This window comes from Odocoileus virginianus, unplaced genomic scaffold (assembly GCF_023699985.2).
Source record: "Odocoileus virginianus isolate 20LAN1187 ecotype Illinois unplaced genomic scaffold, Ovbor_1.2 Unplaced_Contig_5, whole genome shotgun sequence".
In the NCBI taxonomy this organism is placed as follows: domain Eukaryota; kingdom Metazoa; phylum Chordata; class Mammalia; order Artiodactyla; family Cervidae; genus Odocoileus; species Odocoileus virginianus.
In genome coordinates, this window is record NW_027224322.1 from 2524901 (window position 1) to 2548899 (window position 23999).

Consider the following 23999-nt stretch of genomic DNA (forward strand, 5'->3'; position numbering starts at 1 on the left):
GGGTGAGGGGCTCCCCGCACGGCAGTGCAGCTGATGTCACCTGAGTGTGCCCCCGCCACCCTGGGACAGAGGGCGCAGGGCAGACGCCTACCTGGGCTGCCAGCGTCAGCCACGTGGCACAGGCTCAGCTCGTAAACGCCCGTCACGCGGTTGCTGTGGAGGGGGCCATTGTCACCCGCGTGGCAACGGCCGGGTGCCCGTTCACCGGCACGTGCACTCTGGGCACGAGTCACATGGCCCGCACGCCAGGCAGTGGGGGCTGGGGGGTCAGGGTCCCCGACCCAGACCCCCGCTGGCCCCCTTTTTCTTGGGGCCTCTGACTCTGCCTAGGGCACCCCACTAACCCGCTCATGGAGGGGGGGCCGTGGTCCCAAGGTGACCTGCTGGATGACAGGGTCATGGGGTCGTGGCCATCCAGGACCCCCAGGCTTTCCTCCCGGTTGTGTCCCCTGGGGCGGCCGCCCACAACACAGGGTGTGCAAGCATCACTGAAGGTGACCAGCAGGGACCTGGCACCCTGGGTGTCCCCCCTCCTGGGGCGGGGTCCCTCCACTGCCTTCCTCCCCCTCCCCAAGAATGCAGAACACCGGGTCTGGCGTCCAACCCCCTGGGGGCGGGGAGGCCTGGCTTTGGACATGTCCCTGGAGACGAGCCGTCCAGGGTCCCTCTGCCCCACCTCCCCCAGGGCCCAGCAGCAGGGCCCCGCGGCTGCTGCGGAGGAAGGTCACCTGGGGCCACCCACAGGGGCCCCATAGTGGACACACAGGCCTTCCTGCTGCACCTGACAGGCAGACCCCAGCTCTCTCCCGCCCCCTCAACACAACATCTGCATCCCCACAAGTGCGCAGAGGCCTCCTCCGGTGGTGCAAGCGAGACAGGCCGGAGAGCACTCCTGGCGGGCTCACCTCTCCGAGGCCCGCAGGCTCCCGCTGCCGAATAGGTTGCGGATGGAGCGTGAGGCAGGCAGCTTGGCGTCTCGGGAGTAGAAGACCATGCAGAAGTCCTTGGTGACCACGGCCGGCTGCGTGCAGTTCTCCATCTGTGGGGGCGGGGGGGTGGGCTCAGCCCAGCCCCCCAGCCCCGTCCTCTGCGGGGAGGCCCAAGAGCCGCAGACCCTCCCCCTCCCCCATCCCCAGGGCAGCCCCAGCCCAGGAGAGTCTCTGCCCCCACCTTGAACCAACTTCTGCTGGAGCTGCGGGGGGCCAGGGGCCAGGGGTCCCTGTAGGACACCCCAACATCCCAGACATGGGCCTCAGCCTTCTCACCATGAAACTGGGACAGCACACTCCCCAAAATGTTTGTGCGGATCTGACCAGACCCTGTCTGTGCACCACGGGTCAACCCTAAAGGCCACAGGAGATCGCTGCCCAACGAGCGAGCTGCTGACTTAAACAGCAGCTTCTTTGGTTTTCCTGAAGCTCCAGGCTGACAACTGACAAAGCGGATGTATCCTGGGGTCTTGCTTGGGCGATACCCTACCAGTGTTTGCTCAGCCTGAGCAAACCGCATCCCGTGGGGCGGTCGCACTGGTCCCCATGTTACAGACACAATAATTAGACTCTGGGGGTAGGGAGCGAGGGAGGGTGGGCACATCAGTCTCTACCACCCCGCTGGCTGTTGCACCGGCAAGAAATGCCCACACCCCCGGCCTCCTCCTGGGCTTCCAAGGAAGTCACAGCCAGAAACCCTTGGGATGGGGAAAAGGAGGCTTCTGTTCTCGTGCTGTCTGGAACTTAGATGCAATGTCTGCTGGCGCTACAACCCCAAGGACAAACCCACACACTAAAGATAGAAGAACTGACTAATTCTGAGCACTCCCATTAAAAGAACACAGATTTAACTCAAGGACTCAAGAAGCCCTCTGAGAAGACAACAGGGTTGACCGTGGTTGTGTGGGGCTAACAAGCATCCTTATTGTCCTTTGGCCAGCAACTCAGGCTGGGGAGATGGGTGATTTGGGGGGAGGCTCTGGGCACAGGTTTCTTGCCTCGATATAAGCAGAGAGGGTCATGTAGATCTTCTCTCGGTAAGGGGTGACCCGGTTCAGCAGGAGGGAATTATGCATGGAGCTGTCCCACGCAGCCTCAAACTGGTAAAAGGTTCTAGAAGGAAGCAGAGACGAGGTAGAAAATTGACGGAGCGTGGTGTGCTCTCGGCGGGGACGGGGACATGCAGACAGACACACAAAGACAGACGGACGTGTGGGCAACCTGCCGGGCGAGCCGCTGGGGCCGGAGTCCAGGGAGGACAGACCCCCTCCTTACTCAGGACCGGGCTGGGTTGGGGGCTCCGGACGCCCCACCAGGAGGAGCCCTGGAGCGCCCTCAGCTCCACCCTGGGGGATGGGAGGTTTCAGCCCGGGACTCTGGAGCCGAGGTGGGGATGGGAGGGTGGAGGGGAGAGGGGCTGTGACCACCGGTGGGAGAGGAGAGGCGAGGGACCCCCTGAGCCTGAGTAAGGAGGCACACGGTCTCTCCCTGGACCCGAAGGGAGCCTGCGGGTCTGTAGAGCTCTCCGCGGCATCTCATCCCCAACTGACGGCCCTGGGAAATGATGCTGGGGGTGGAAACCGGGGCAGCCCCCCAAAGATAGCACAGCCCCCGTGGCCACGGCTGGGCCCCACAGAGCACAGAGCAGGCGCGGGTGCTTCTTTCTGTCCCCAGTCTCTAAGTCAGGAAGCCATGACCGGGGCATGAGCGCTGTGGCCAGGAACCCATGCTGCGGGTGGCTCGGGGCAGGCTCAGGGGCCAGACGAGTGGTGGCCGCCACTCCTGGCCGGCTTTCCTGTTACTCGACAGTTTCTGCTCTCAATCGTTCTAACCCCTGCCTCAGTCCCGGCGTGACTTGAGGACCGTCCCTCATGAGCTGGGAATTTGCCTCAAACCCTAGCGTGGCTGCTCTGCGAGCCCTGGCAGCCCCAGCTTCTCCGGTTTCCACCCAGCATCCCCACGAAGACGCGGCAGAGAACACGTCAGCGCAAGCGGGGCGCCGCACACGCGCCCGCACGGCCAGCCCCGCCCAGGGGAGTGGAGGGCAGGGCGGCGAAGGCGCCACCCCGTCTCCGCAGCGTCCGGGCCACGGGAGAAGCAGCGAGACAGGGCAGGGCCAGCGCCGGGCACGTCACGGAGACAGACCCACGGGGAGGAGGGGAGGACAGCGGGGGACCGGAGGGCGGGCGAGGGGAGCGGGGCGGACATCAGAGGGGAGAGGAGACTGGAAACCGGAGAGGGCGGGCCAGCGGGCGCGGAAGAGAAAGGTGAGCTGTACCTAGTGTCACTTCCAAACGAAACGCTAAAGGCGGAGGCAGCCAGGACACACGTACACACACAGAAGAGACCACATGTCAGAACGAGCACCGCCACCCGGCCGGGCACAAGCTGACACGGAGCAGGCGGGCGCCGCACCACGCTGCCCATGGGCTGCCGACCGCAGCCCGGGGCCCAGACACACCCCGGGGGCCCGCTCTGAGCACAGGAGGGTGGGGGCCCGCTCTGAGCCCCGGGGGGTGGGGGCCCACTGAGTCCACGAGGGTGGGGGCCCACTCTGAGCCCCCAGCCTGGGTACTGCAGACACCCCATTCCCTGCGTCCTTGGGTCCGTCCCCAGCAGGACCAGCTGGGCATGCCTGGAGCTGCCACCCAGAACCAGAGGGATGCCCTCTGTCCCGGGGGCCCCCAGATGCCCCAGCTCTGAGGGGCCGGGCCCATGGACAGAGCCAGAGGCCCACTGCAGCCCAGCTCAGAGCAAGATATCACTTCACAGCACATGAGCTCGGGCTGTCAGCAGACACGCCACGCCCTGCCTCCTGGTCAGATGGTGGCAGTCACTGTCCTGCCTCACTGAGCCGTCCTGCCGGCTACGAGAGCCGGTGTGGAGCGGAGGACAGCGCCTGGGCGGTGTGGGTCAGGACTAGCCCTCACCCCAGATGCCCCCAGTGGCCAGCACCTGGCTCAGTGCTGCCCTGTCCGCCTGCCTCAAATTTCACTGAAGGACACCGCTGGGTTCCTTCCCTGGCAAGTGCTAGGGTGCGAGGACCCAGCCCACACCAGAAAGGCCGGAGAGCGGCCCAGCCCATGTGGGACCCCAGCAGTCACGCGGGGGCCCCTGAGCTTGCTGGGCAGGGGGTGGGGGGCACTGACTCGTGCCCCCTTGATGACATGGCAGGAAACTCGAACCCAGTGGGCTCAGAGGGAGCCACGGTGTACCCAGGCAGCAACTGGAAGGTGGGGGGCCCTCGGGACCCCACACCCGAGTAGGCATCGGGTCACTCGGGAACTGCACCCCCACCCCCCGCAGCGCTGCTCCCTCTGAGCGAAACTCAGCCAGACCCCGGTGCCACTTTTAAGGGGGACAGGTGGCCCAGACATGGGGACTATGGAGCCACAGGGTCCGCTTCACTGAGAACAGGTCAGGAACACAGATTCCAGGGCCCTCGCACACATAGAAACACAGATGAGGCGTGGGGCCACCTCGAGGGCAGAGAATCAGCACTTCACAGTCAGTTTGGCCCCATCATCTTGCGGACCCTCTGCACCCAGGCATCCTGGGGAAACGGGCCACAGTAGGCCAGCCCAGCCGCTGCCCCAGCGAGGCCGTGGGGCCTAGTCAGCCCTGCCAGCCACGCGCCGTGCTCCGGACCCCGCTTGAAAAGGGGCAGGCGCCCAGGCTGCACCCACAGCAGAGCCCCCAGGCTCCGGCAGGGCCCCTGGCCACGCGGAAACTCATCGGCACAGTCCTGCAGCCCTCACACTCCTCTGTCCACGTCCAGGAGGCTCAGCTGACTTCCTGACCCCACATGAGCCCTCCAGGCGGGGAGGAGGTCCTGGGTGAGGGGCCCTGCCGAGTGGCCTAAGGGGTCGGGCAGCAGGGGCCTGGAGACAGGACCACCAAGGTTCAATTCCGGGACAAACAGTGTGAGGCTCAGACAAGCAAGGACCCACATAGGGAAGTCTGGGAACTCGGGACTTCCCGGCGGCCTGCTGGTTAAGGCTCCGAGCTTCCACTGGTTTGACCCTAGTCAGGAACCTAAGACCCCACATGCTATGTTGTAAGGCCAAAAAATAAAAATGATTAAAAAGTTAAGAAAAAAACAAAAAACTTTGTTGACAAATAAAATTTCATGTGTTGCAAAACATCCGTCCCGTTTCATTTCTTGTTCAAACGGTGTGACCTTGTGGCCAGGCAGGGGTCCTGCCAGGCAGGGTTCCGTTCTCCCGGGTCTATGTCAGGGGAGCCAGCATTAGTCCTGCCTCTGCACCCTCTCAGCATATTAAAAAGCAGAGACATCACTTTGCCAACAAAGGTCCATATAGTCAAAGCTATGGTTTTTCCAGTAGTCATGTATGGATGTGAGAGTTGGACTATAAAGAAAGCTGAGTGCCAAAGAATTGATGCTTTTGAACTGTGGTGTTGGAGAAGACTCTTGAGAGTCCCTTGGACTGCAAAGAGATCCAACCAGTCCATCCTAAAGGAGATCAGTTCTGGGTGTTCATTGGAAGGACTGATGCTGAAGCTAAAGCTCCAATCCTTTGGCCATCTGATACAAAGAGCTGAATCATTTGAAAAGACCTTGATGCTGGGAAAGATTGAGGGCAGGAGGAGAAGGGGACGACAGAGGATGAGATGGTTGGATGGCATCACCAACTCAATGGACATGAGTTTGAGTAAACTCTGGGAGCTGGTGATGGACAGGGAGGCCTGGCGTGCCTTCCATGGGGTCACAGAGAGTCGGACAGAACTGAGCAACTGAACTGAACTGAACTGCACCCTCTCAGGGCTACAGGAGGCCCTGGGGCGCTCAGAGGCCCAGGGGCTGCCCGGGGGGAGGTAAGAGACTCTCAAGGCTCCCAGCACAAGCCCCTGGGCACTCTTCAAGTGTGACCGCCTCCCCTGCTGGGACAGGGCTCATCCAGACAGCTTCTGAGAAGCGTCGCAGCCGTGGGCGCCCACGGGCAGGCACAGTGGGCAGCCTGGTGCAAACGGGTCTGCTGAGAATCTGCAAATGAAGCCCCTCCCTTGAGGTGTCAACCAGAAATGCCTTAGACTCTGGGAAGTACGTTTCTTGACAATGTCACCTTTAGTAGAAGCGGCCTAGGAACTCAGGGAAGGTGATCTGAGCCCCCTGAATTGCAGCCAGCACAGCCCTCCTATCCAGTGGGGACCAGGATCACAGGGTGCAGCCACACAGCTAAGAGCAGGAGAGCAGCCTTGAACCTCAGAGACTCAGCTCTGTGTCTGGATGGGACTTTCGCACAGCCGAGCGGCGTCTCCTGCCACACAGAGCGAGCACTCTGACCAGAGGGATGGAGGGAGGGGAGGATCGAGGGGTGAGGGGACAAATGAACTCCCCACCAGCATCTGAGCTTCCTGGAGACAGACTCCTCCTGTTTAGTCTTTCATCCCCCTTTTGAACAACTGCAGAGGAAGGCTCACATGTGAGGGATGAATGAATGAATCAGTGGGGTCGTGTCCCGTGTGACGGGTGATGAGTGAGTGAGTGGGGGTCGTGTCCCGTGTGACGAGTGATGAGTGAGTGAGTGGGGGTCGTGTCCCGTGTGACGGGTGATGAGTGAGTGGGGGTCAGATCCCATGTGACAGGTGATGAGTGAGTGAGTGGGGGTCAGATCCCGTGTGATAGGGGAATGAGTGAGTGAGTGGGGGTCAGATACTGTGTGACGAGGGAATGAGTGAGTGGGGGTCGTGTCCCGTGTGACGGGTGATGAGTGAGTGAGTGGGGGTCAGATCCCATGTGACGGGTGAATGAGTGAGTGGGGGTCAGATCCCATGTGACAGGTGAATGAGTGAGTGAGTGGGGGTCAGATCCCATGTGACAGGTGAATGAGTGAGTGAGTGGGGGGTCAGATCCCATGTGACGGGGGAATGAGTGAATGAGTGGGGTCAGATCCCATGTGACGGATGAATGAATGAATCAGTGGGGTTGTGTCCCATGTGATGAATGAATGAGTGGGGGTTAGATCCCGTGTGACAGGGGAATGAGTGAGTGAGTGGGCATTGTGCCCTGTGTGACGGGGGAATGAATGAGTGAGTGGGGGTCAGATACCGTGTGATGGATGAATGAATGAGTGGGGGTCGTGTCCCATGTGATGAATGAATGAGTGGGGTCGTGTCCATGTGACAGATGAATGAATGAATGAATAGGAGTCGTGCCCTGTGTGAAAGATGAATGGATGAGTGAGTGGGGGTCATGTCCTGTCAATGGTGCAGCAAACAGGACAGAGAAGAGACTTCACAAGTTCCCAACCCGGGCCCGTCCCAGGGAGGCTGGGGCAGCCCTTGGGGCACCTGAGCCACCTGTCTGGAGAAATCCGATCCTGTGCTTTGCGGGAGGGGTGAGGGTCACCGTGGACCACCGACCTCCCCAGCCTCAACGCCACCTTACTTTAGGATCACTGTGGACCACTGTCCTCCCCAGCCTCACACTGCCTTACTTTATAGGGTCTTGTGGCCCCTTGCTGCCCCGGGCACCAGGAGCCCAGGGCAGGAGAGTGAGCCCAGGTAAGATGCATGGATGGGGTGGAAGGTGGAAGGTCTGACCTCACTCTTCGTGGGTCAGGCTGAGTCATCACCTCTCCTCCTCACTCCCTACTGTGAGAGTGAGACCCCAGCATCTCAGCAGGGCTCCTCTGGAAAACGGGTGTGGTTAGCTTTTTAAAAACTAGGCTCTTTGCTGAGGAGGTTTGTGCTTTAGGAGCATTTCAAATTAAATGCTAGGACTCTAGAGAGTCCCCTGGATGGCAAGGAGATCAAACCAGTCCATCCTAAAAGAGATCAGTCCTGAATATTAATTCAAAGGACTGATGCTGAAGCTGAAACTCCAGTCTGTGGCCACCCGATTTGAAGAACCAACTTACTGGAAAAGACCCTGATTCTGGGAAAGATTGAAGGCGGGAGGAGAAGGGGATGACAGAGGATGAGATGGTTGGATGGCATCACCGACTCAGTGGATGTGAGTTTGAGCAAGCTCTGGAAGATGGTGAAGGACAGGGAAGCCTGGCGTGCTGCAGTCCATGGGTCGCAAAGAGTCAGACATGATTGAGCGAGGGAACAACAACGTTGGACACAACTGAGTGACTGAACAACAAGGTAGCAGTGAAAATAACCACACTACACACATTAATAAAATTCCATGTGCAAGGCCCCTCCTTAGATCTTGTCCCGTTCATCTCATTTAGTCTCACACGATGAGGCAGCCCTCAGAGTCCCCGGCCTAGGGGACAGACCACAGGCTCCAGAAGATCCTGCCACACGTGGACGTTCACACAGCCAGCCCGGCCAGCCGGTGCAGCCCCCAAGCCCCACCCCAGCCCAGACATCAAGAGGGCACCCTCTGCTCATCCCCAGAACCTCCCACCACAGCAGTTTTCTGCTGCATGCAGCAGGCGCTAGCCCAAGGCTCGGGGCTCTGACCCCTCACCCTTCCCAGCACTCTGGGCCTCCTCTCGCAGGCCAAGGCCACTGCGCTCTGCACCCAGGGGCTGGGGTGAGGCCCTTCTGCAGCCTGGGGGCTGGTGCTGAGTAGGAGCCCCACCCCCACCCCACCCTGAGGCGGTCTCCTTCTGGCCACAGGGAATGTTTCTATTTCAGGATGTATCTGCAGGGGGTGTACACACCTCTGTCACACCGGGCTGGTTGTGGACACACAAACTGGAACAAAATGCCCATACCCCTGTGTCATCGTACTGATGGACTTATCAAGGAAACAGGCCCGAAGTCGGGTCCCCTCCAGGGATGAACCCCAGAGCTCTCTGAGAACAGGCGGACTGCAGGCTGCAGCTGCCATGGCGGGCCCAGTTTGCTTCCAGGGCCAGCTGGCAGGCTGCCACCTCCAGGAAGCCCTCCAGGCTACCCAAGAGGGGCAGGTCCATGCTCTCTGGGCCCCACAGGGATGTGACCCTCCTCTAGTGCAGCCTTACCACAGGTCTTCCTTGACAGAGTCCCCCTCACAGCCAGCTGCCTGCTCCCAGGGAGGGCCTGATCCTGCCTCAGGTGCGCATGCCCTGGGGACACGCTCACAGGAACTACAGCCTCTGACCACCCCTTGAGGCCTCAGCTAGAGCTGCCCAGGGCACATTCAGAATGACCATCCATCCCAACACATTGCACCAGACCTGACCCCGCCCTGTGCTCTGGGCCCCACCCTGAGAAGGGGCAGGCACCGTCCCGCGCCCTGCGCCCCTTCAAGGACCAGGCGTCCTCATTGGAGGTCTTCTGCTGCTCCCTTCCTCTTTCAGAACAGAGACACCAGGACGCCCAGCTCTGGCCACAGTCCACAGGGGCCCAGAGCAGACCGCGGCCTCAAGGACAGTGTCTGTAACAGGGACTGCGAGGCCGTCCACCCCAGGGTCTCCAGGACCCTGCTCCGGGTCGCCAAGGCCAGAGCTCAGGTGGGGAGGGATCTCCGTGACCGGCCCAGGAGCCCGTGACTCGGGGGCTGCTCCTGGGACCAGCGAGTCCGGAGCCCGGGCCCTTCACCCCTCACCACCCACCCCCTTCCAGAAGGGTGTGTGGCGGCCTCTCCAGGAGCCTGGCTGGGTGGGGGGCCCGCACCTGGGGCAGCGGGGCAGAGCGGGGAGGGCTGGGCCGGGCTGTGCCTGTCTGCCCCCCGTCCTGTGCCCACTACGCACCCTCTTTGCTCTCTCAGTGTGCGGGGAGGGGGCCGGCCAGCCTGCATGCGGGAGCCTGCTCCTGCTGGGGCGGGGTGGGGCACGGGTAAGGCTCAGGGGGTGGAGGGGAACGGGAGGCCAGCCATCTTCTACAAGGGCAGAAACTACCGAAGCAGCCAAGATCGAGAGTGGAGGGCAGGGGTGCTCAGCCATGGGTGGGGGGGGCAGAGGGCAATGGGGAGGAAGCGGTGTGACAGGGAGAGGAAAAAGGAAATAAAACGGGAGGAGAAGACAGCAGAGACAGACGGGGAGGTGAGCGAGTGTGGAGGGGCCCGAAAGCTGGAATGAGATCTCGGGGCTGTGAAGTGGGGGCAGGCTGAAAGAAACCAGGGGCACGGATGGTACCTAGGCATGTCCGAATCAAGAAACTGCCTGCAAAACACAAACAATCACAGGTTAGTTGGGGGGGGCCGGGGGCGGCAGCAGCAGAGCAGGCGGGGCAGCGTGGAGGCGGCCCAGCGGAGCCGGGAGGCCGCACAGCCTGGGGACCCTGAGCGGGGATCAGGGGGCGGGGCTGCGGCGAAGCAGGCGGGCAGCCGAGGCGCGGGGCCCAAGGCCAGCCCGGGTCTCCCGGTAGGGAGAGGGCCTGCCCCATCACCTGCGGAGCTCCGAGAACGTCAGCCAGGGTCCAGGGGACAGAGGGCCCTTGGGGGAGCTGCTGGTCGACCAGCCAAGCCTCTGCACGCCGCCTGCCTGGGGCCGCTCGCTGAGGGGGTCCCCGAGACTCTCCCCAGGGCGGGGCTTGGGTCAGGGCCGTGCTGGAATGAGACAGCAAGGGAGAGGGGGAGCCAAGCAAGGGCCAAAGCAGCTGCGGGCAGGGACTCTGGTCGAGGGCTTCCTGGAGCCCCGGGGGCCCTGACCTCCCGCACTCGAGTTGGCCTCTCGTCCCATGGTCCCCAGGGCACAGGCCGGGCCCGCCAGTGATGGATGCTCTGACTTCCAGGAGCAGGGCGAACCTTTTCAGCCAAAGCCCCACTGACCCGAGGTCCAGCCCCCTAAGCTCCCCAGGACGGAGCCCAGGCCGGGGCTGGCCACGTGTCCCGCAGCCACTGTGCCGGCCGGAGGACGGGAGCCCAGAGACACGGTCCCAGAGGCACCCACGCCCCCCTCCTCTCCCCGGTCCACTCCCCTTCTAGCCCAAGAATGGAGGTGTTGCCAGGACAAAGGGAGGGTCAGAGACTGGGGGAACGCTGAGGTCAGCCTCCCTGGTGACACGGGTCCCCTCGGCCCCACCCAAGGTATGGCCTCAGAGGCCTGTGTCCCCGCAGGCAGCCCGTGAGAGGGCTCCAGGCCCTCTTGCCAGGTCCCCAGGATGTGTCCCCATGGCGATGGGCCTACCTGCATGTGCCGCACCTCCCTTCCCCTAAGCCCGGCCTGCCTGTCATGGTGCCCCCACCCTTGAGAGAACACCCCCCAGCATCCTCATCCAACCCTCCCTCCTCTGGACACGAGTGCAGGCTGCGTTTCCTCCAGAAGGTTCCAGGGCAGGGCTGGAACAGAGCCACGCCTGCCCCTGCGGGGTCGCTGCCCCCTCTCCGGGGAGCCTGCGAGGAAGCCCAGCTCTGTCTGGACCAGGACCCTTTATCCTTATGGATCCAGCTCCCCTGGCAAGGGGGGCCCCACCTGCTCCAGCGCACCCAGCCCTCAAGATACTGTCTGCAAACATGGCTCAAGAGCCCATGGAGATGCCCACGGCTGGAGCTCGGGGTCAGCTCTTGGCTTCTGCCCTTTGGACCAGGTTGAGCCTTCGGGACTTGGGAGCCCCCTCCCCACGTCCCCACACTCCCAGGAAGCAGTGTCTCAGACAAAGCCAAGCCTACCAATGTCCCCACAGGAGGTTGGCTCTGGCAGGGAGCTGTCCACCCCAGCCTGGCCCCCAGAGGCCTCTCCCCCAAAACCCCCGAGCCCGGCAAACCCAGTGAGGAGGAGCGTGTGCCAAGCCATGCCGTTGGGCACACCCCCACCCCGGGATGCCAGACCACCGGCCGGCTCGACCCTGAGCTCCTCCAGGACCCTGGGCCGCAGGGAGGATGCCTGCCAAACAGGACATGTGCCCACAGCAGCGTGGCTGGGAAATCCAGCCCGTTCGTCTGCCCACTGCCCCATGCTGCCTCACGCCCGCGAGAGTCCTGAGGACAGGACCCAGCTCCTCCGCCAGCCACGCCCACGTGCCCCTCCATCAGGTGAGCGAGCAACAGCTCGCCAGGGGACCACACGGCCACGGGCTCCTCCCCACACCACCTCCTGGAGGGCCAGGAAGAAAGCCTGGAGAGCTCAGAGCCCTGCGCGGCTGGGCAGGCCAGGTGGGGGGCTGAGACTCAGGCCCTCCTCCAGAGAGCGCCGACCCCGAGCGGACTCACCGGTCGTCCTGGGCCGGGCAGATGTATCCGGACGAGAGGATGCTGAGTGACAAGATGTTAGGGTCAATCAGAGACTCGTCCGTTTCCGGGGTGTTTCGGATGCGACCTGCGGGAAGGGGGGCAGGCCGCAGGTCACTCCCCAGGAGGGCAGGTGGGCGCCAGGTCCCCGCTCTCCACCTCTGCCTGGGCAGGAGCTTCCGGCTACAAGGCCATGCCACAGGGCTGCCCACACGGCCATAGGGGCACCCAGCTAAAGGCAACACCGAGAGGCGCAGGGAGGCCCATGCAGGCTTTGCAGTTGGAATCCAGACTGCTGAGAGAAATACGAACTACCTCAGATATGCAGGTGACACCACCCTAATGGCAGAAAGTGAAGAGGAACCAAAGAGCCTCTTGATGAGGGTGAAAGAGGAGAGTGAAAAAGCTGGCTTGAAACTCAGCATTCAAAAAACTAAGATCATGGCAACTGATTTCATCACTTCATGGCAAATAGATAAAGAAAAAGTGGAAACAGTGCAGATTTTATTTTTCTGGGCTCCAAAATCACTGTGAATGGTGACTGCAGCCACAAAATTAAAAGATGCTTGCTCCTTGGAAGAAAAGTTATGACAAACCTAGACAGTGTATTAAAAAGCAGAGACATCACTTTGCTGACAAAGGCTTATCCAGTCAAAGCTATAGCTTTCCCAGTAGTCATCTATGGACGTGACAGTTGAACCATAAAGAAGGCTGAGCACCAAAGAATCTATGCTTCTGAACTGTGGTGTTGGACAAGACTCCTGAGAGTCCCTTTGACAGCAAGGAGATCAAACCAGTCAATCCTAAAAGAAATCAACCCTGGATATTCATTGGAAGGACTGATACTCAAGCTGAAGCACCTGATATGAAGAGCCAACTCTTTGGAAAAGACCCTGATGCTGGGAAAGACTGAGGGCAGGAGGAGAAGGGGACGACAGAGGATGAGATGGTTGGATGGCAAGCTCCAGGAGATGGTGAGGACAGGAAAGCCTGGCGTGCTGCAGTCCACGGGGTCACAAAGAGTCGGACACAATTTAGTGACTGCTGCCCATGGCGCTGCCTGTCAGTGGATGTCCTCCCGCAGCCTAAGTTCTGAGCTTCTCAGTCTCTCAGCCATAAATAACTCTTGCAATATCTCCCCACCCCAGTTGATAGGTTCCAATCACCCAGCCTGGAACCCACAGGCCCTCCTACTCGTTGGAAGAGGACATCTTAGCAAGATGAGAAGGAAAAAAATGTTTCCTCTCTTTTTATACTTAAGAAAAAGAAGAGAAACACGGAGTCAAAAATGTCTCCTTGCAAGGGCTATTTCCAGCCAAGCCCTCTAAGATGCCTGTACTTGTGGTGGGGGCACGGGGGTGACTCTGTCTATAAAAGGCACCAGAACTGCCACGAGCCAGGACTCCCTCCTGGTGCCTCCGTTACCCACTTCTCGCCCCTGAGTGCGTGTGTAGTCAGACAGGCATGTCCGGCTCTGTGCAACCCCATGGGCTGTGGCCCGCTGGGCTCCTCTGTCCATGGGACTCTCCAGGCAAGCACACTGGAGTGGGTTGCTGTGCCCTCCTCCAGGGGATCTTCTTAAGCTTACAGTGATGGTTAATTTGATCACTCTGCTCCTCAAGGAATAAACAAGTAGTACTGAGTTTTCTTTGTTAAGTCAGAAAGGAATCATTGGGCCTCTCCCCCAGACCACATCTGCAATAGGGGTGTGTGCGTTTGTTCTGCTGTTCTTCTGATTTGTGTGGAAATAAGACGCGGAACATCTCAAATGAAACGTTTGTCCTGGGGCCCCCAGAACCCCGCGATCTACGATCCTAACCGAGTGATGCAGGACGACGGGCCCCTGTCACATCCTTGCTGCTACACCCTCAGAACCACTCCCCAGTCCCAGGGATGCCACGCTTGAGCTGATGCCCTTGGCCACAGCAACACCCGGGGTGAGGCCTCAGAGGTCCCTCATCTCCAGGGCGGTGGGGTGGGGAGGCGGCGTCACGCTGAGGACGGAGTGGTCCGTCCTGGGAGGGATGGTGGTTCCAGTCTTAGAACGGAACCTGGGAAAACAGATTCTTTGCAAAGAGTCAGCAAAGGGAACATTTCCAAGATGGAAGAGTTCACGGCAGAAAGTTACAGATGGAAAGCATCTAAGACGTGGCACTCTCTGTGAGCTGAATTGGGTCCCCTCAAAACAACGTGTTGTGGTCCTGACCCTCAGAACCTCAGAACGTGACCTCATGTGCAAACAGGTGCTCGGCAGACGTGAGGAGGGGAGACACTGTCACGCTGGACCGGGTGGGCCCTCATCTAAGTATCCAGGCCCCGTGAAGACTGAAGTTTGGGGTGACGCATCCACAAGCTAAGGGCTCCCCACAAACCACCAGCAGCTGGAGAGGAGGAGGAAAGACCTCCTCTGGGGCTTCAAGGAAGCATGGCCAAGCTGCTGACAACGTCATCACAGGCCTTATCCACAACCACGACAAGACCAAGTTCTGGGCTTTCAAGCCATCTGGAGTGCGGGACTTCCTTACGACAGCCCTAGCAAGCTAACGCGGTGATTAAATAGAAGTCTGGAATCATCGCCTGAGTCCCTGCGCTTCTCTTCAGGTGAGGGGTGAGGCACAGAGAGGGTAAGTGACTCAGCCAAGACCACACAGCAACAGGGGCAGAGCCGGGTCTGGGGCTGCACGGGGCGACTGTGCTGCTCCCACCTGTGTGAGCCTTCACTCACCCACCACCAGCTCCCGCACTTCTTTCCAGCGGATGTGGCTGCCCGTCTCATGCAGCAGGGTCACGGTGATGCGTCTCTGGATGCCCTGCCAGCACCGGGGGAGAGCGCAGGGTCAGAAGGCGGAAGGCCAGGTTGGGGCGGGGCTCGGGGCGGGAGCGGGGCGGCGAGGTCTCGCACCTGGTGGAGCAGGAAGGTCCCCATGCACGGCATCCCACCGCGGTGGTCCACCACTGCCGGGATGTAGCTGCAAGAGAGGCGGCAGGGCTGAGGGTGTGCCCGGCGACAGAGGGTCCCACAGATCCCAGCCCCGCCCCGCACGCACCGCACAGCCGGCCGGCCCCCCTGGGGCGGAGCAGAGGGCAGGGGAACACCACCCGCTGCCCCAGGCCCCTCCTGGCCCTGCACATCTGGTGGACCCCTGCCCCGCCCCGCGCGGGCAGCACAGGCTCGGGACTCACTCGCCGTTGGCTTCCAGCTCGCAGATCTCGAAGTAGACCAGCAGGTCGTACTTGCAGTGGCAGGGCCCTGGGCAGGGCCGCGTCAGCGTGCTGAGCTTGGTGGCCGGCACTGGGGGGACAGAGAGGAGATGTGGGTGCAAACAGGCCGCTCGTGGGTGAGGGTGCGCAGAGGAGGCAGGGAGCAGACCCCCAGCAGCAGCGAGGACACTGCCCTCCATGGGGAAGACTGGCGGGCTCCACCCCGGAGCACAGACAGGCCTTGGCCACCACCCCAGGGGGCGGGCGTGACTGCAGGCTTGTCTGTGCCAGGTGGGAGGAGCCCGCAGCCCCATGTACCTGGGCACAGGCAGTGGCCGGAGCCACGCCTGCTCTGAGGCCCCACGACCCGCCTGGGACCGCTCGGCCATGCCAAGTACCTGCTTCCAGCACAGAGGCCCTGGGCCCCGCCGCCCTAGACGTGTGGCTGCTCCCAACACACTGGCTCCGTGCCCCGTGTGCCCAGCCACCTCTGCCCACAGCCCCTCTGCTCTGGGTGCCAGGCGCGGCTGACCTCCCAGGGCCCTTCCTCCAGGGACCTCCTGGGCTCGCCCACCTCCAGCCTCCCCCCAGGGAAGCAGCTTCCGAGCCTGCCTCTTCTCAGACAGAGTCCGTCCTGCAGGTTCAGTTTACAGGGCCCAGCCCCCTGGGAGCCCCCGGCCCTCATCCCCAGCCACGGGCAGCCTCCCAGATGTCCCTCTGTGGCCCCTGCTCTGGAACAGAGCCCTGACTCTGTGGGGCCCCCGGAGGGCCAGCAGGGGGGGCAGGGAGGTGCCAGGAGGCTAGGGGGCAGGGACGCCCTTGCAGGACTACACTTGGCCAAGCGTGGCCAGCCCACACGGGCACCCTGCGGCCGGGAGAGCCCCGCCTACCTGGCTTGGAGAGCGGCATGACCCGTGGGAAGTGGCGGCGTGAGGGCCTCAGGGGGCTGTGGGGACAGATGGGGAGAGTGACCGTGAGTGACCAGAGGCCAATGCCCCTCCCACGGGGCCTGGGAAAGGCCTGACCTCAGGCCTCCACCAACCGGGGAGGGGGCACCCTAGAGCTCGAAACCCCCCGGGAGGCCCCATGAGGCCCTGGGAATCCAGGCAGGCCTCTCCCCTCCCTAGAACATGTGAGTCCTGGAACCAGCCCCTCCGGCCTGCTCTGCCGACACTCGCCCTGGGTCCCGCACATCAGCATAGAGGGTGCCCAGAGGTGGCAACAAGGGGCCCCACTGCCCCCAATCCTCTGGGCTGCTCTCCCCACACACGGGGGGCTCAGCGGGGACCCACCTTGAGAGCCCCAGGCAGGGGAGGGAGCAGGGCCAGTCACCCCCGTCCTGCCTGGGGGGGCGGAGGGCTCAGGAGCAGGGCAGGGGGTCACCCAGGCCAGGCCGAGGTTCTGACAGTGACCCTCTAAGACCCCTCCTCAGCCTCACAGGGCCGTCTCTGACTGCACCGTGTCCAGCCTCAGATAGGAGGTGTTGGGGGGGCCACAAGGCTCCACAGCCAGCATACCAGGCCCGTCCAGAGCGCAGGTCAAGCCTGCCAGCCCGGAGGCGAAAAGCCCTAGCCCGCTGACCTGAGCACGTCCTTGCAGAGGGGCGGGAACGGGTGCTGCTGGTAGTGCCCAAAGACCTCGAAGACAAGGGGCTGGCTCTTGATGTATTCGATGAAGGACCTGGTCACCTCCACCGCGATCTGGTCGGGGAGCGGCATGAGGAGTCAGGGAGGGGAGAGCTCGGCCTCCAAGGAGCACCCGGCACCCCAGGCCCAGACCGCAGAGCCCGGGGCTGACCTCACCTGGGTCTGCCCAGCCTGCTCCTCCACACGCCCTGTGGACCGGCCACTGCGGGCTGGCCCGCGGGCTCTCCCACAGGACTGACGGGCTGAGGGCCCCTGGGCTCAGCTGCTCTTTCAGATCGCAGAGCTGCAGGACGGGTCTCTGTGACCTGGCCTGACCGTGCTTGGACTCTCGTCCACTTGCCCGGCACTGTGGGTTGAACTGTGTCCCCCACTACCCGCATCTCACGTGTTGAAGCCTGACTGCCAGCACGGGTGTCAGAGAGGGGTCTCCACAGAGGCGATTGAGCTAGAATGAGGTCACTGGGGACCCCACAGGCCCAGTGTTCTCGTAGGAAGGGGACACTTGGGCACAGGCCCGCATGGGACGTGACGTGAGGATACTGGGGAAGGTGGCCATCTATTAGCCAGGGAGAGAGGTGGCAACTGGTTCTCGTCATGGCCTCAGAGGGAGCGCGGAGCCCACCGGGCTTTCGGACTTAAGCCTCAGGGGCTGAGAGGCAGGCAGCCCCTGGTTAAAGCCCCTGGGCTGAGGGGCCCTGCTGGGCTGCCAGGGAAGGAACCCACGCAGTGCCCTGGCAAAGCTGGCCCCACCTCCCTGGCTTAGAGACGACCGGAGCCCCTCGTCCCTGAGGGGCAGGATGAGCCACAGTCCACAAGGCCCTTCTGAGCCAGGCCGAGGTGGCTGCTCAGGGCACAGCCACAGCTCAGGTCCAACTCACACTCGCTGGGTCCCCGAGGTCTTGTGACCCAGCGGCTACCGTCAGGGCCCTGCTTCCCCGCCTCACAGCAGACAGTCCCCTGCTCTCCTGACAGCCTGGCTCGAGTTGCGGGTTGAACCATGTCCCCGCCGTCTGCCAGTTCTTCTCGGGCTGGGGGTTCCCTGGCCTGTCTGGCTTCTGCCTGGGCACCCCACGGCCCTCCGCATGCCCTGCCCCACCTCATCCCCAGGACCAAGCCAGGGTGGCCTCGCTGGGCCCCCAGACCCTTCACATCCACATCCGACTGAGGCTTGCTGCAGGGGCCCTCGGTGGGGCTCTGGGCTGCCCCCACCCCCAGCCTTAAGCCCCCCAAAGCCCCTACTGCCCAGCAGGAGCACACACGCCCCCACCTGGCGCCCAAGGCCCTTGTCCTCACGCCCAGCCCAGGGCTGCTGCACAGGAGAGGGAGAAGGTGTGACCGAGTGAAAGCACCTCGGGGGTTTCAGGGAGGCCAGCAAAGCTGGGGCCCCGGGAGGGGTGGGTCACGGCAGGGGGACGGGGGCCCTGAGGACGTACATTTTGGACGTGGTAGAAGCCCAGCGGGGGCCCCCTCCCCGTGTTCTTCAAGGGCTCCGTAGAGAAGGCCTCGTCATGGCGATGGATGAAGCTGCGAACCGGGAGGAGATGCTCGGTGGGTGTGGGGCCTGGGCGCAGGCACCCCAGCCCCAAGGGGGCCACCAGGTGCCCTGCGCCTGCGCCTTGCCAAGGCCCACCCGCACAGCCTGGGTACGGAGCTCACTTGAACTGGCAGAAGATGTCGGCATATTCAGCAGAGATGCTCGACGCCTGCAGGACGGTCACACGGAAGGTGAAGGTGCTGCCCAGGCCGAGGTGGTCCAGGGCGGCGTCCAGGGGCCCGTCCAGGGCGGCTTTCTCGGGGCTGTCCAGGAGGCCCTCCGGGGTCACCGCTGCTGGGAGCCAAGGGCAGATGGGTGTGGAGGGACCCAAAGGGCTGAGTGTGGGCTTGGGACTGGCCTGCAGCACATGTGCCTGCCAAGAGGTGGGCAGCGGGGACCCACCTGAGCAGGTGTTGTTGTTGACCTCATCAGCCGAGGGCCCAGAGTCTGCGGCCTGGCCCTGGCCTTCCACGATACGCAGCTCCTCTTGGGAGGTCCCTGAGCGGGACATGCCCACCCCGGGGCAGGACTCGGCCTGGAACTGTGCAGACGGGGGTGGGGTCGGAGAGAGCGCCGCCAGGGACCCTGAGCGCCCACCAGGCCATCCCGTGCCATGGGCGGACTCCTCCCTAGCCCTCGGTTCCCCAGGCTCTGAGTGCCTCTGTCAGTCTACGCAGCGGAAAAGGAAGGTGGGACACGTCTCTGGGCTTCAGCTCCGCCCCCACCCCAGCCAGGACCCCTCCCTCAGCTCCGCCCCTCCCTAAGCTCCGCCCACCCAGCCAGGACCCCTCCCTCAGCTCCGCCCCCTGCTCCCCCACCGTAGAGAGACTCTCCCAGCGGCTTTCAGGGCCCAGCCAGGCCCCCCACCAGTTGCCCGCATGGCCCCCACCGCCCCCACCCCGGGCCCTCTCTGCTCTGCCCCGTGCTCCCTCTGAGAGGGATGACTCGGAGGTCCAGGGCCCAAGGAAGGCCTCAGAGCACCATGGTCCAGGCAGGGCCTGGGAGCTCCCCAATCAGGCCTGCTGCCCGAGAGCAGGAAGGGCGCCTGCGAGGAAGACGCTGTCCTCGCCCACCCCGAGGCCCTGCCGGGCTGGCGGCCCATCTGGTGGCATCCGTGGCCACCCCACTACCTTCTCGAAATGCTGGTCGTCAAAGGAGATTTTGGCTGTTCCCGACTGGCGGACGCCGGAGCCGTAGTCAGGGGCCTCCTCGTCGGCTGAAACAGGACGGAGCAGAGGGTCAGGCCCAGCGTGTCCCCAGGTGGGACAGGACGTCCAGTCCGAGTGCTGGCGGGGGGGATGCTGGAACCAGGTGCAGCTCTGACCCTCCTGGGGGGTCCCAGACACGGCTGAGCAGTTCTGAATGACCAGGGCATGTCCCGGGCACCCTGACCACCGGCCTCCACTGCCCCATGGCCCAGCGGCAGCCATGTCGTCGGCACGGCCACACCGATGGGGCCATGAACGCCACCTTATCAGAGCCAAGCTTTCTACCTCTGCCCCCCTGCCCAAGTCCTGACCCCAGACTCAGCCGCTGCAACAGAACCCAGGTGCCTCCGGGCTCCCCACCTCTCTCCCCTCCGCCCGTCACGCAGCTGGACACTCAACACCCCACATGCTCTCACACCCACTTCTCCCCAGTGTCCAGGGTTGCCTACCATCTGGGACAAAACCCAAACCGTTCTCCTGCCGCCTGAAGGCCACCAGCTCTGCCCCCTCCAGGCCCCCAGCCCTGCCCCCTCCAGGCCCCCAGCCCCCAACTCCAGCCACTTGGCTAGGTGCCGCTGCAGGAGACTTCACAGATGCCAGGCGGCTCCAACCCTCTGTTCTGGGGCCCTGTGGGGGTGCGAACACCAGCGAGGCGTTCACCCCAGTTGCCCGAGGGCCCAGGGCTCTACCCCACCACTGCTCAGGGCGGCCCAGGGAAAGTGCGCAGGAGGGCCCCTGCCATGGCGGGGCGGCAGGGGCAGGGGTGGCCGTCTCCTCCAGCTCAGCCCCCAGACGGGGGACATCAGGTGCGGCCCAAACAGACAGCACCGACCTGTCTGTCTATGAAGCGGCCAGCCAGGTGGGACCCGCTCTACAGGAGCCGAGGGGTCAGGAAGGGCCAGGAAGAGACCAGGGAGGATGAAGCGCCCAGAGGGCCTGGGCCCCCCTCGGGGGAGGAGGGCGGCACTGGATGCCCCAGCATCGCCGTCACCTGGCTCGTTCCTAAAGCCAGCCCACCCCTAGCTTCCCCCTTCTCAGCTGCATCCCCAGGGGCCTAAGCACCGTGGTCACACAGCTGGAGGAGCTGGGGAGAGTGCTTGAGATCGTGGGGAAGCGAGAACCTGGCACAGGGGTCCAGACATCCAGGGTGTGCACACACGGGCCACCCAGTGGGAGAGCAGGCCACCCGCGCTGCTCACGCCTCGCACCTCCCTGTCCCAGCCCGGGCCCTCTTCAGCTGCACACGGGGCACCCATGGTGCCCAGGCCAAGCCTCGAGAGAGGAGGAAGAGGCCCGAGGAGGCGCTGGGGGCTGAAGGTGGGGAAGGGAAGCCTGGCCATTGCAGCGGAGGGACCCTCCAGCCCAGCAGCTCCCATGCGTCTTCAAGCATCTCTCCACACTCCTAAGAAGCTTCACAGAGGATCCACTTTCAGAGGAGCAAACCCAGCAAACCTGATGCCCTCCCTTGGGAGGCTGCCCCCAACCCAGAGGGGTGGCCAGGAGGGGACTGGGCAGTGAGGAGCATCTGCCTCTCAGTGGGGGCTGGAGCAGCTGGCCAGCGGTGGGGAGGGGCTCACGGCCTCTGGGGACACAGGTCAGCACCTGAGCAGCCATGTGCTCCAGAGGGGGCCGTGCTAGGGACTCGGGAAGGCTAGGGGACCAAGGGCCAGAGTGTGTGTACCCTTCCTGGAGCTGAGACTGTGGTGGGGGCTTGGGGCACACTTCTGCACCAGGCTGCATCTGCAGGCTGCCTGGTGGGGGGCCCGAGCCAGAGGAGCCTCAGACAGCCCCGGGCTCGGCCTTCATGGCCCTGGAGGCCCCAGCCGACCAGGAGGAGCCCCGGGGGCCCAAGCCGAGCGCCGGGCAGCAGGGCTTGTCTTGCAGGGAGAGACGGAGGAGGCCGGGGCTGTGGGGGAGGCTGCCTGCACGCACCTGAGATGGCCTGCACGGCCACGCGCAGGAAGCCCTTCACCTCGCCCTTCTCGCTGACGATGGCCACGCGGTGCACCAGCGGCACGGGATACAGCAGGTTGCTGAGGTACACGAAGGCCCTGGGGGAGGAGAGGCCATGGTCAGGGCCACCCGCCGGGCACCCGGCAGAGGCGGCAGGGTGGGCGCACAACACGACACTGCAAAGCAGAGGGGGGCGGGCAGCCAGGTGGGGGCAGCCAGGGCGGGGTCAGGCAGGAGCTGCACAGGGCCGGGGTGGGGGGTGGGCAGCAGCGGACAGGGCAGAGGGGCGGGAGGACGCGGAGGACAGCGAGGAGGAGGGTTCAGCCTGCTTCAAGGGTGACGACCGGGGACCGCCTCGCTGACCTACAACCCTCACGCTGGTGCCGATGCCCCCCGTCTCCCCTGCCCGTTCCCTGGAGGCCCCTGACACTCGCAGACCCCACAGAGGGCCTCAGATGGCAAAAGACAGCTCAGGGCTCCCTGTGAGCCTCTCCAGGAACACAAGGGGTGAGAGCTCCATGACTTCAGCCAGGGCCCGGGAGGAGGGCTGAACAGAGCCCCAAGGATGCCCCAGACGCTGCAGCACTGCCTGGCACGGCCCCACCAGCCCCAGGGCCCAGAGCCCCCCTCTCCTGGCAGCTCAGCTATGCGCCCAGCTAGTGCCAAGACAGGCAGGCCAGAGGCCACGTCACCGTGGCGCCCCCTCCCTGAGCCGGCCGACCTGCGGGATCTCATGGGCAGTGGAAGGCGGAGCCTGTGGTGCTCCGCGGGTGGGCAGGCTGGCATGAGCACCACTCCCTTCTGTTCAGGAAGCCCTCCGTGGAGGGACACCCACTCCTAGGGGGAAACACCCTCCTTGGGGACGTGTCCTCTTTGGGTTATGTCCTCCTGGGGGGGGGCTGTCCTGGAGGGAGCACCCTGGTTTCCAGCCCTGCTCTGCCCTCCACTCCAGCCCAAAGGCACAGACCCGGCAACCAGAGCTCTGGGGTTGGGGAAGTTCTGGGTGTGGTCCTGGGGGAGGGGCAGGATCTGGAGCCGGATAGTGGGAGGTGCTGGGGAGGAAGTGCGGGGGGTGAGGGGGTCCAAGTGGGGACAAGGTGTGGGCAGTTGAGGCGGCAGTCTGGGCACTGGTCAGGTGGGGAGGGGTCACTGGGGATAGGAGGAGAGGTGCGTCGTCCGTCACCCCGCCCCTCATCCAGGCTGGGCTCCCTGCTCTGGATGCCCCGTGGCCGCAGGTGGGGGCGGGGCTCTCCCCAGGGCCCTGACTCCAGCCCCTGCGTCCCTCTCCGGTCGGCTCCCAGCCTGGCCACCGCCGGCCTTCCCCCACCGCGGGGCAGAGCTCTGCACACCATCCTAGCCCGTCCCTCAGCTCTGCCTCGAGTCTCTGAAACCCATCACCAGCCCATCAGCCCTGGCCTCCCACCCTCTCCCCCTGCACCCCCCCCCCACCCCGGCCTCCACGGCTGCCAGAGGGGACCTGAGACCCGAGCAGACCCCACCCGCCTTGGCCTCCAAGCTCTTTGCATCCAACAGGTGCTCCAGCCCCTGCCGTGGGCCCCGCCCCGTTCTGGCCTCACGCCCCCGTTTGCTCCCATCTCTGTGCAAGGCTACCACGTCTCAACCTCTGGGCTGCTTTCTGCACAGCTCTCCCGGTTGGCCCGAATTTACCAGCAGGCCCAACCTCTGTTGACTGGTTTTGCTTTCTGGGCCCCTGAAGGCTGAGCCAGGCCCCAGGCACCCCAGGGTGGGGCCTCCCAGGGCCTGCCACTGCGGCCCCCCACCCTCCGGCAGGCGGAAGCCCCCTCCCCAGCAGAGCACCATCTCTGAGGGTGCCCCACGGCCCCTCCCTTCAGTGTTCTCTCCCCCGATAGGAGCGGGCGCCAAGGCCCACTGCCCCCAGCCACCACGCAGGAGAGCAGAAGCCAGCAAGAGATGCTGGAGTCCGAACGGAAGGCCTCGCCCACATCGCAGAGGGCATCAGCCAGCACCCACCTCGGGCGGGACGGTGGGGGCCTCCCCTCCCCGGCACTTGGGCTGCTGGCCCAGCTTCTCTGATGGAAACTGGGGGTGGGAGGGGGCGACTGTGAAATGAGCCAAGTCACGGGGTCCAGAAGGGGAAGTGCAGGGCCAGGACTCTGAGCTATGGGGACAGGCACAGAGCCGGCTCCACTCCCCCGAGGCCCAGCTGCCCCGCCCTGCCCCAGAGCGCAAAGGGGGCTGGGTGGAGTAGCTCCCAGCTTCGGGGCCCAGTCAGCGCTGCCCTCAGCCCTGCCCGCCCCTGGGCACCGCCTGCTGCAGAAAGCAGGGTAGGGAGACTTCTGGGAGCCCCAGGCGCCAGGGTGGGGGGCAGGCCTGCCCACCCCCTGCACCCTGCAGGGACCCACAGGAGGACCTACG

The 23999-nt window shown here is 63.8% G+C and overlaps 1 protein-coding gene across 16 annotated transcripts in view; it reads right to left on the reverse strand.

The window, feature by feature from the left end:
• The window catches only part of KIF1A (kinesin family member 1A), an 87233-nt gene that overhangs the window by 7206 nt on the left and 56028 nt on the right, over positions 1-23999 (reverse strand). For 5 of the 16 annotated variants that reach the window (XM_070463623.1, XM_070463627.1, XM_070463622.1 and 2 more), the window contains 16 exons: positions 21582-21700; positions 19572-19657; positions 18844-18982; positions 18564-18732; positions 18341-18431; positions 16843-16961; positions 16152-16207; positions 15244-15352; positions 14963-15029; positions 14786-14870; positions 12043-12148; positions 10028-10054; positions 3268-3291; positions 1988-2102; positions 906-1039; positions 92-153 (listed from right to left, as the gene is read on the reverse strand). In XM_070463623.1, the coding sequence (XP_070319724.1) occupies positions 92-153; positions 906-1039; positions 1988-2102; positions 3268-3291; positions 10028-10054; positions 12043-12148; positions 14786-14870; positions 14963-15029; positions 15244-15352; positions 16152-16207; positions 16843-16961; positions 18341-18431; positions 18564-18732; positions 18844-18982; positions 19572-19657; positions 21582-21700 (1508 nt within the window). The remainder of the gene's footprint in view (positions 1-91; positions 154-905; positions 1040-1987; positions 2103-3267; positions 3292-10027; positions 10055-12042; positions 12149-14785; positions 14871-14962; positions 15030-15243; positions 15353-16151; positions 16208-16842; positions 16962-18340; positions 18432-18563; positions 18733-18843; positions 18983-19571; positions 19658-21581; positions 21701-23999) is intronic. The other 11 variants (XM_070463629.1, XM_070463632.1, XM_070463624.1 and 8 more) reach the window with 3 other exon arrangements.